Below are 10,713 nucleotides of genomic sequence, written 5' to 3'. Positions count from 1 at the left end.
AGGGAGGTGGGAAGGACAGCCAGTGGGAAGGACAGCCAGTGTGAAGGCCCAGAGGAAGGAAAAAGAGGGAGCTGTTCGCAGATAAAGCAGAGGCATGGGAGGCTCTCCTGGGCTAGGACGTCATGGCCTCATGTGCCCCATATGGGAATGTGAACTTGACCTGATTGATTAGATATGGGGCAAGATGGAGGAGTCGAAGGTGAGCACGCAGGAGAATATGAAGGCCTTAGCCGTGGCATTGGCCGTGGCCATAGAGATGGAGGGATAGCAATGAGAGAGTGAGAGAAGATCTACCAGATTTCGTGATGGGCTGTGCACCATGAGGGGGATAGGGGGAAGGAGCACCCTAGATTCTCAGATCTCTGTCTTTGGTGACAAGTTCAGTGAGTCAAATAATATGGGAAAAGAAGCGAGTTTGGAAGGCCTTGGGGAAGTTACCTGACCTCGCTGGGTCTCAGCTTCTCCACATGTAACCTGAGAATAATAATATTCACCTCTCAGGGTTGCCACGAGAATGAAATAAGCAGGGAAACTGCAGAGCATAGACTAGATGCTCAGTCAGCACTTTTGGGTGATACTAATAACAGTGCGTGCTCGAGTGCCAAGCACTTAATCCTCACAACAGCCCTATAAGGCAGGTACGATTAGTATCCCTATTTTATCAACATGGGGACTGAAGCACGGTCAGGTGAGCAGACTTGACCGAAGTCACCCAGTTAGTAAGTGGCAGAGTGTACTGGCCTCCCCCCTGCACTCCACTTTACTCTCTCTGGGACCCGAAACTGGACTTGAGGCAGGAAGAGAGGACATGGCAGGAGAGATGGACGGCAGACCGGATCAGGGGTTCATTCCAAGAGCAGTTTTTATTTGGAAATGTGATTCCGCAGCCTGGTGGCAGTCTGAGGGCCCATGATGTTTGGCTTGCTGGTTTGCTCTTCTTTCCAGCCCAGGGCACAGGGTCCTTGGGGTTAAGGCACGAGATCAAGTTCTCAAGGATCAACACCCCAGACAGCCTCAGTGGTCAGGGGCCTGGGGCTGATGCCCATAATGAACTAGGCTCCATTCTGGACTGTCACAGTTGGAGGGCCGGGGCTCCTGGCACCAGGACCTCAGCTCCCTCTTCTGCAGGGCTGGCGTCACCCACAGGCCAGCTGTGGCCAGGTTCTGGTGGGTATGAGGTTGGGGGGAAAAGGGGATAGCAGAGGCTAATTTTCTGGTGCTGGGTCCAGTTTATCTTCCTGAGGGGTGGAAGCTGAGCTGGGAGCCTCATCCCCACCATTGAGGGACTTCTGCTGCTCACTGCTGCTGGGCGAGGGGGTCCTGTTGCCCTGGGATCCCCAGCGGGTCAGGCGCTTTAGGGAGGAGTCGCGTCGGGCAAGTAGATGTGGCTGGAAGCCTGTGAAGGAGCTGCTGGTGGTGGGACGCTTATCTGGCAGAGAAGAGGCAACCGCGAGTAAGGAGAAAGGTGCATGCACGGGGGAGAGGTTGAGGGGCCTTGTCTCAGCCCTTGGGGGAGAGGAGAACTTCCTGACCTTCAGTCCCACGCAGCCTCTGTAGATCTGGAGGTATCCCTTCCTCCCTCTCTGCCCCCCTCCCACTCCAGAGCAAGCTCCAGGGTCTACCCCTTCTCACCTCCAGGAGCAATCGGATGCATGAGCCGGTTCATCTGAACATTCCAGTGTTTCACATTGGTGCTGGCCTGGCGCAGCTTCTGCTGGGCAGCCTGTGGGGGCAGGGCCAGCGGAGGGTGGGTCAGAGGCACCATCCTAGACGGGGTGTCTTGACCTTTTCAGGTTTACAGGCCTCTTAGAATCCAACAAAGGCTATTGATCATCTCCCCAGAAAAACTCATGTATGTTCATAAAGAGTTATATAGATGAACAGTTAACTTCCAATTTCAGGGGTCTCATGGACCCCCAAAGGGTCAAAAATCCTCATCATTATAGTTTCCATTCGTTTAAGCAGCTAAGATGTGCTAAGTATATTTATTATTTTAGTTAACCTCCAGAGCAGAAGTTAAAAAGTGCAAAAGAAGTTAAGCGATGGGGTGCCTGGGTGGCTCAGTTGGTTAGGCGTCTGACTTCGGCTCAGGTCATGATCCCAGAGTGCTGAAATCGAGCCCAACGTCAGGCTTTCTGCTCAGCCGGGAGCCTGCGTCTCCCTCTGCCTCTGCCTGCCGCTTCCCCTGCTTGTGCTCTCTCTCTCTCTCTACCTTTCTCTCTGTCAAATAAATACATAAAATCTTAAAAAAAAAAAAAAAAAGTTAAGTGACTTGGCCCGGAACCTGTGTTGAGCTGTAAACCACTGCACCACACCACCTCTCCAGGACCAAATGCAAAACCTCTGCTCCACTGTTCATCCAGCTATTAGCAGTGGTTGTCGGGTGAGGAAATCACAAAGGAACTTTTCCTTTCTATGTTACATGTTTCTGTGTCCGAATTTTTTACAATGACCATGTCAGCCAACAAGGCAAAATAAAATAATCAATATTAATAGAACACCAAAAATTAGGTGTGCCTGGGTGGCTCAGTCGGTAAAGTGTCTGCCTTTGGCTCAGGTCATGATCCCGGGACCCTGGGATCAAGCCCGCATCTGGCTCCCTGCTCAGCCCGGAGTCTGCTTCTCCTTCTCCCTCTGCCTCTCCCCCCTCTTGTGCTCTCTTTCTCTCCCAAATAAAAATCTTAAAAAAAAAAAAAACATAAAAATTAAAAAACCAAAAAACAAAACCAAAAACCCTCTTCTATGGAGATTAGAGCCAAAGTACAGGGATAGCAAGGTAGAAGAGTTTGAGGAAAAATTTTGCCCAGATTCATAATAACGATAAAAATAGCAGCTGATGTTTCTTCCGCACTTGCTACATACTAAACATCACCCATCAGCTCCTTTAATCTTCAGACAATGCTATCACAGGCCCCTGCCCCAGATGAGGGACTTGAAACTCAGAGAGGTTAGGCAATTTGCCTGAGGTCACACAGCGAGGAGACGGCGGGGTCAGGGTTTGAGGGAAGGCTGCGGATCCTGCGCGTGGAGATGCTCCCGCCGCCGGCCTCCGCCCTGTGCTCCCCACCCCCACCCCGGGCTCACCTCCACGTCCTCGTCCGCCCGCTGCCGGTTCTGCCGCACTTCCTCCAGCTGCTGCTGCGCTTGCTGCAGGGAGCGGCTCTGCTGCGCCATCTCCTGCTGCAGCTCCTGCTTCTCCCGCTGCGCGCGCTCGATGTAGCGCTCGTGCTCCTCCTTGAGCTGCAGCAGCTGCTTCAGCTTCTCCTCCTCCTCCTGCAGCAGCCTGCGGGGCGGACACCGGGGCGTCCCGGAGCCAAGGCGCCTCGCACGTGCTCAGCGAGTGGGACGCCGGGAGGCCGGGGGAGGAGAACGAGAAGGGGTCCTACCTGGTCTGGGCGAGGCGCACGGCCTCCTCGTCGCGCCGAGCTTTCACCTCCAGGTGCAGGGCCTCCTCGAGCCTCTGCTGCATGTCCTCCAGCTCTTGGATCCGCTGCCGCTGCCGGGCAGCCTCCTCCTTCTTCAGTTCCATCTCAGCCTGCATGGAGGCCCGGGCCTGTGCCGGGACGCGGAACCGCGTCACTGGGGGCACCGCATGGGGTAGGGGAGGCTGCAGGTACGCTGCCCTTTCCCCAGGGCTCCGCTGGGCTGGCCCACATAGCCCTCTCCCTGTGAGGGTCGGGAGTTCCTTCAAGTCGGGATACCTTCCTGATCTGATCTCTTTCTGGGAGCCTGACTAGGTCAGATATTGTCAGTGAACAGATGCTACATGGGGGAAAGGGGCTCAAGTCACCCCCCCAGCACCAGCCTTAATAATTATTATTATGTGTTATAATATTAGGTATTATGACTATAATTAGGGCTAGCGCTAGTCAGGGAGTGACTATAATTATAATAATTGTTGTAACAACTAAAGGTGTTTCCTCAATTGATTTTCATCGTACCTCTAGGAGCACAGTTAGCATCAACTGGTAAGTGAGTGAGGCACGGAGAAGCTAAGTAACTTGCCTGAGATCACAAGCCTCCTAAAAGGCAGAGCTGGGATCGAATCCAGGTGTCTCTAATTCCAGCTCGATATCTCTTAAATCCTAAATCTGATTGCCTCTACACTCCCAGTCCGCCTCCACATTCATCCCTCCTTCCTCCCATTCTGCATTCCCCACACTGGTTTCATTGTAAACTTAGATCAAGTCTAGTCCAATCTAGTCTAGCGTTGGTCCAAACTCATCCCCTACTAGGGGGTCTTCTGCAGCATCTCTGTCCAAACCCCGCTCCCAGCCAAGGTCTCCGAACCACGCCCCACCCTACACCTACAGCACTCAGCTCCGGCCCCACCCCATCTTTCATCTCAAGCTATCCCTTGCCAGGTTCCTGCACCCCCACTCCCTCCTCATCCCGCCTCTGGCACGGGCCACATCCCAGACACATGTTTCAAGTGGAGGCTCTGTTCCAAGTCCCTCGTTCCAAGCCCCGCCTCCACGCGCCTCCTTCCCCAGCCCGCGGGCTCCGCCCCCGGTCCAGGCTCCGCCCCCAGCCCCCAGCTCCCGGGCAGCGTGTCTCCGCATGCGTCTGCGGCTAGTCCGCGCCGGGTGCGGGCCCCACCTGCTCCGCCTCGCGCAGCTGGCCCTCGAGTGCCTGCTGCAGCTCGCGGTGCTGGCTGCGGCGTCGCGCCTCCTCCTCCTGCAGCAGGCGCTCGGCCTGCCGCTGCGCCTCCTGTAGCAGCTCCAGCTCCTGCAGCTTCCGCTCCTTCTCCTCCTGCAGCTGCTGCAGGCGCAGCAGCTCCTCCTCCTTGGCCGCCCGGCGTCGCTCCCGCTGCTCCCGTTGCTCGCGCCGCTTCTGCTTCAGGTCCTTGTGCAGCGACGTCTTCCCCTCGGCCTGCAGTCGGATCGCGGTCTGGATGGCTGCGGAGGGTCAGGGAGGGGGTCAGCAGGTGGCCTAGCCGGGAAGAGCGGGGTCCTCGGGGTGGCCCACCTCCAGAAAGGGGCCTTAGAGGTGGCTCGAGGCAGTCGCCAGCCTCCCGCTGGGCAGTGTTATCACCTCCTTTCACAGAGGAGGCGACTGAGGCCCAGCCCGACCCCGGCCACCCAGCGAGCACTCACCAGCCGTCCATTCCTGGCGCTGGCGCGTGTCCGAGGCGCTCATCTCGTACGTGCGGGAGGCTGTCTTCACACAGAACATGCAGCGCTTCCCCTCTCGGTCGGGCAGCACCTGGGAGAGGGCAGGTGGCCCCCCACAGGCTGGCTTCACTGGGATGGGGCCACACCCGCTGCAGGGGTGCTCCAGCTCCATCCCCGACCCCTCCGTGCTGACCGACCCCTCCACCCCTCCGTGCTGACCGTCCTCCCGGAGCACCGCTCCCACTCTGCCAGGAGCCTGTATGGCCTGGCATGGAGGTTAGTTATGGGTGCCCTTGTGTCCCCACCAGTCTTGTAGCCTCTGCTTTTTGGAGGTAGGGTGGGGGTGTTTTCATCTTGGGGTCTTTCCATGGGGCCTGGCACCTAATCCATTATTGAGTGTGGATGCAGATCATTCTTGAACACCGCCAGTGACAGGGTCCTCACTACCCAAATCATTCATTTTCACATAACCCTGCCTTTTGGGAAAGCTCTCCATTCATTCATTCCACAGATATTGGAACGTGTCTACTGAGTAGGGCTCATTGTTCTAGGCATTTAGGATACTGAGGTGTGCTGAACAGACCAAATCCCTGCCTCCCCTAAGCTTATATTTTAGCGGAAAATAACAGCTACCACCTGTTGAGCTGCTGTTGCTGCTGCTGCTGCTGCTGCTGCTTCTTCTTCTTTTAAGGTTTTATTTTTAAGCAATCTCTACACCCAGCGTGGGACTAAAAAACGCACAAACTGAGATCAAAAGTTGCGCACTCCACCAACGGAGCCCGCTGTGTGTCCCGTATATTGAGCTTTGTAGGCTCTAGAGGCTGAACTAGTGTTTTATATGCATCATTTTATTCACAGCTCTGAAACAACCTTGCCAAACAGGCATTATTTGCTCCACTTTACAGAAAAAGAAACTGAGGCTCTACTATGTCCAGGAACATGCCCAATTCACTCTGCCTGTTAGTGGTGGAGCTGGGCTCTCTGCCTAAGATCTATGCTCTGTCCTCAGTGACACCTGTTTCCTTATGTGACAAAGATGGAGAGAACCTAGGAGGGCTATAATAAAAATTTTTAAAAATAATTTATTTATTTGGAGAGAGAGAGAGAACAAGTGGAGGGTGGGGCAGAGGGAGAAGCAGACTCCCCCATGAGCAGGGAGCCTGATGCAGGACTCCATCCCAGGCCCCTGGGATCATGACCTGAGCCAAAGGCAGATGCTTAACTAACTGAGCCACCCAGGCACCCTATAATAATAATTTTTAAAAATGTAAAATAACACATGTTGACAAGGATGTGGAGAAAGTGGAACTCTCATACACTGCTGGCAAGAATGTGAGATGGAACAGCTGCCAGGGAAAACAATTCAGCTATTTCTTAAAAAGTTAAACATAGAATTACCATATGATCTAGCAATTCTTTTTTTTTTTTTTAATATTTAATTTATTTATTCGACAGAGAGAGAGATACAGCCAGGGAGAGAGGGAACACAAGCAGGGGGAGTGGGAGAGGAAGAAGCAGGCTCATAGCGGAGGAGCCTGATGTGGGGCTCGATCCCACAACGCTGGGATCACGCCCCGAGCTGAAGGCAGACGCTTAACCACTGTGCCACCCAGGCGCCCCTGATCTAGCAATTCTACTCAGTATGTATCCAGAGAAATGAAAACATGCTCACCCAGAAACTTCTGCATGGATGGCCAAACCGGCTTTATTCACAATAGCAAAAAGATGGGAACAACCCATTGTCCATCAATGAATGAGCGGATAAACAAAATGTCATCTATCTACACAATGGAATATTATTCAGCCATAAAAAGGAATGAAGTCCCGACCCATGCCACAACACAGAGGAACCTTGGAACGTTAGCTGAAAAAAGCCAGTCACAAAGGGACAAGATAGTAGATGATTCCATTCTCTTCTAGATACCCGGAATGGGCAAATTTGTGGAGACAGAAAGTAGAATAGAGGATAGCAGGGGCTGGGGAGAAAGGAGGGATGACTTATTTCTTAATAGGTAGAGAGTTTCTCTTTGCGATGATGAAAAAGTTTTAGAAATAGATAGTGGTGAGGGTTACACAACATTGTGAATGTACTTAATGCTATGAATTGTACACTTAAAGTGGTTAAAATGGCAAATTTCATGTTAGGTGTGTGTGTGTGTGTATACACATATATTTTTTTAAACTACAATTTAAAATAATTGTTTTAAGCCTCCTAAAATAATAACAGAGAGAGCCAAGGTGGGGAAAGGGTGGGGGGGAAGGACAGGAGGAGAGGGATGTGGAGAAAAACTAGGGATGTATTGAGTTGCCAAAGGGAATGGAATTTGGGTAAAGAAGAAAAACTTTTCAAGGGGATTTTTAGAAAGTTTTGCTGTGGGGGGTACCTAGTTGGCCTAGTTGGTTAAGCCTCTGACTCTTGATTTTGGTTTAGGTCATGATGTCAGAGTCATGAGATAGAGCCCGGCAGTGGGCTCCTCACTGAGCGTGGAGCCTGCTTAAGATTCTCTCTCAGGGCACCTGGGTGGCTCAGTCGGTTAAGCAGCTGACTCTTGATTTTGGCTTAGGTCATGATCTCAGGGTCCTGGGATGGATTCTCCCTCTCCTTCTGCCCCTCCCCTCCCCCATGCTCTCTCTCTCTCAAATAAGTAAATATATCTTTTTTTTTTAAAAAAAGGATTCTCTCTCCCTCTCTCTCTGCCTCTCCCCCGCACCCCTCCCCATGCACTCTCTTTCTCTCTCTAAAAAAAAAGTTTTGCTGTGTAGTGTGAGGCATAAGCCATCTCCTCTAAAATCCTTAGCAAAATCCACATTACTCACCAATGGCTTTAGTATTTGATTTGCAGTTTTGGGGTATTTTTAAGTGCTGGCATGGATGAGAATGGCCTTGAGACACCCAGATGTATTTGGGTTATAGTCATCTAAGCAGACATTTGCCATGGTGGCTTTCATTCACCCTCCTCCCGACCCTCTTGCCTTCACACCTCCCCGGAGAGCCCCTGGGCCCTGGGTTGCGCTCTAGCCCTTTGCCCATTCCCCTCACCTCCACGCAGCATTGAGCATCCAGCGGGATAGTACCCCTTTTCTCCTTGCACTCTTCACTCCCAAAATAGCAGAGGGAGCTGGGCTGCAGCTGGAACCAGCGTTCTGCCCAGTTCCTCCGCAGGTGCCCTCGCTTCCACAGGTAGCCCTGCCAGAGCCAGAGCGAAGTCAGAGGCTTCACTGCACCCCCACGCCCCCTTCACCCTGCCTTGGGGTCCTCCCCGAGTTCCCAGCCTGACCTGCTTCAGGACATCTTGGATGAGCTCCTGGTAGACTTCATGGATGGCCATGCTGAGAGTGTCCCGCCCCACGCCTCGAAGACAGCGCCCCGAGTTGAAGAGCTCCAGGAACTGCCAGACGCTGAGGCCTCCGGTGGTCTGGGCCGCCTGGGCTTCCTGGGCCAGCAACTCCTCCAGCTCACCCAAGCCCACCTCCAAGCTCATGCTGCTGAGCACTTTCTTCAGCAGGTATTCCACCTGGAGGAGGGGGCAGGCCTGGTGACTGCAGCAGGCAGAGCTGCCTGTGACAATACCGGGGTGGGGGGCCCCCCTCTGGCTCCCAGAGCCTGAGCGGAGGTGACCATGGACGGGGTAGGGGACCCAGACGACAAAATGTTGGCGGAAACCAGGGTAGATTTGGGGGGGTTGGGGATCCTGGAGCCCCAACTCCAACTCGGGCATCTCCTTCCCTTCCCCAGCTTCCAGGCCCACATCCCGCTCCTTCATGCTTTAAATTAAGGGCAGGGGGAAGATTGAGGGCCGGGGGCCAGACAGAGGCAGCAGATCATAGAACACGTCAGAGGGGTGCAAGGGCCCTCTCCTCCCTTACTTTGCTAATGATAAAACTGAGGCCCAGAGGGGAAGTGACTTGTTCTAACTCATACAGCAAATTGGCGGCAGCCAGAACTTAATTCATGTCTCCTGAATCCCATCTGAGTTCTTATTCCAAGCCCCAACCCCAACCCTGAGGATCCTTCTCTTGTGGGAAGGCAAAGGGATTGGGGGTGGGGGTAAGCAGGGCAGGGACAGGAAACCTGCTACAGAGGAACAGGAAGTGGTGGTTGGGGTACATCCTGCTGCAGTTTGTTCATACAACATGTTGATCACGGCAGCAAGCAGCCTTCTGGCCTATGAGGGGCCCCCTTACCCGGACAAGCAGGGGTCTGACAAGGGGTGCCTAGCCGGGTGTCTGTGTGATGGACACGTCCCCTTCCTGCCCAGCAGCTTCTTGGGACACTCTCTTTAGGACTTTCACTCTGGAGGTGACTGGGTCTCAGGAGTGGGGTGGAGTGTACCAGTTCAGGAATTAGGCATCTCCCCTCACCCTTCCCACGAACAAAAGCAAGGAGGTAGATCTGAGTGTGATTAGATGTGCCAGGACTTCTTATAAACACAGAGGACCCCTCCCCTCCACACCCTAAGACCTAAATTCACCCCGGCATCTTCACAGCCACCAAAAGGGCTAAAGGTCAGGAGAAGGCTGAATGGGTGGGGGAGAGAGGTGGAGTGGGGGAGAACACCTGCCCTGGCTTCGCCCATGAGCTGAGGTAGGGGCACAGACGCCAGGCCTCTACTCCCAGGATGCCCTCTCTGGAGCCCGGAGTTGGGTCTGCCCTGGCTGTCCTCTACATTATAGAAGACAGTGAAGGAAAACTCAAGAACTGGGGCCAGATTTGGTTGCCCCCTCCCACCCTTGGAGTAATGGGCCAGACATCCCAGGAAAGTCTCCCTTCCCCTCATCTAGTAACCTTTTCAGATTGCCACAGTGCCTAAAATCCTGTCATTTGATCTCAAATGTTTTCATTTAAAAATGCCCGGTAAGGTATCAGGCATTTAAAACCTCTGTGTAAATAGAATCTGTGGTCATTTTCCTCCTTGGAGGGCTAACAGAGCCCTAAAGGAAGTGTAGTTTTGGTTCTCCTGGGCACAATGACTCTGATACAGGGCATTCTAGGCATCTGGAGACACCTGGGTGCAGAGAGGCACCAGCATGGGGAGACCAAGAAGAAAGGGGATGTGGGAAATTTACAGAGGTGATTTGGCCTCCTTCATGGTTTTGCTGAGGCCTGGCCCCAGTGATTCAGTCCCTGGGGCGGCCAGCACCCTCACCTCATCAGGAACCATGATCAGAGGGTACTTGTCCTCAGACAGGAAGTTGAAGAGGCACCAGAGGCGGAAGGCATCCTCATTGGAGAGCATGCTGTTCCCGTTGCTGTCCACCCGGTAGTTCTTCTTGGCCGTCAGGGTCCAACACAGCTCATCAAAGTGCTCCTTAACGAAAGCCCCCTCCTCCACCTGCCACCAGGCCTGCAAGTCAGCCGAAACGGCCACCCCATCCCTGCTCTACCACCAAACAAGGCTCTAGCTGCTTTCGTGGGGTCACCTACTCCCCTGCTCCCCACCCTGCCAAGTTGAGGCTCTAACTTAGGAATCCCTGAGCTGCTTATCAGGTAACTAGCTGATTCCAACCACCCACCCCCTCCACACCCACCAGAGTCCCCTGCCAGTAGAGAAACTAGTCCCTCCCGCAGGAGAGAAAGAAGGGGAGGCCAAGGTGGGGG

General features: G+C 53.6%; 1 protein-coding gene across 2 annotated transcripts in view; it reads right to left on the bottom strand.

Moving 5' to 3' along the window:
• Window positions 1-837: 837 nt before the first annotated feature.
• DEF6 (DEF6 guanine nucleotide exchange factor) overlaps window positions 838-10,713 on the bottom strand; it is a 19,924-nt gene continuing 10,048 nt past the window's right edge. For both annotated transcript variants that reach the window (XM_019794196.2, XM_019794197.2), the window contains 9 exons: window positions 10,262-10,447; window positions 8,393-8,629; window positions 8,155-8,301; window positions 5,097-5,205; window positions 4,600-4,898; window positions 3,387-3,553; window positions 3,085-3,283; window positions 1,633-1,723; window positions 838-1,429 (listed from right to left, as the gene is read on the bottom strand). In XM_019794196.2, the coding sequence (XP_019649755.1) occupies window positions 1,206-1,429; window positions 1,633-1,723; window positions 3,085-3,283; window positions 3,387-3,553; window positions 4,600-4,898; window positions 5,097-5,205; window positions 8,155-8,301; window positions 8,393-8,629; window positions 10,262-10,447 (1,659 nt within the window). In that variant the 3' untranslated portion in view covers window positions 838-1,205. The remainder of the gene's footprint in view (window positions 1,430-1,632; window positions 1,724-3,084; window positions 3,284-3,386; window positions 3,554-4,599; window positions 4,899-5,096; window positions 5,206-8,154; window positions 8,302-8,392; window positions 8,630-10,261; window positions 10,448-10,713) is intronic.

The sequence above is a fragment of the Ailuropoda melanoleuca genome, chromosome 5, assembly GCF_002007445.2.
Source record: "Ailuropoda melanoleuca isolate Jingjing chromosome 5, ASM200744v2, whole genome shotgun sequence".
NCBI lineage: Eukaryota > Metazoa > Chordata > Mammalia > Carnivora > Ursidae > Ailuropoda > Ailuropoda melanoleuca.
Note: the sequence above shows the minus strand (reverse complement) of the source record. Positions and strands in the feature narration are given on the sequence as shown.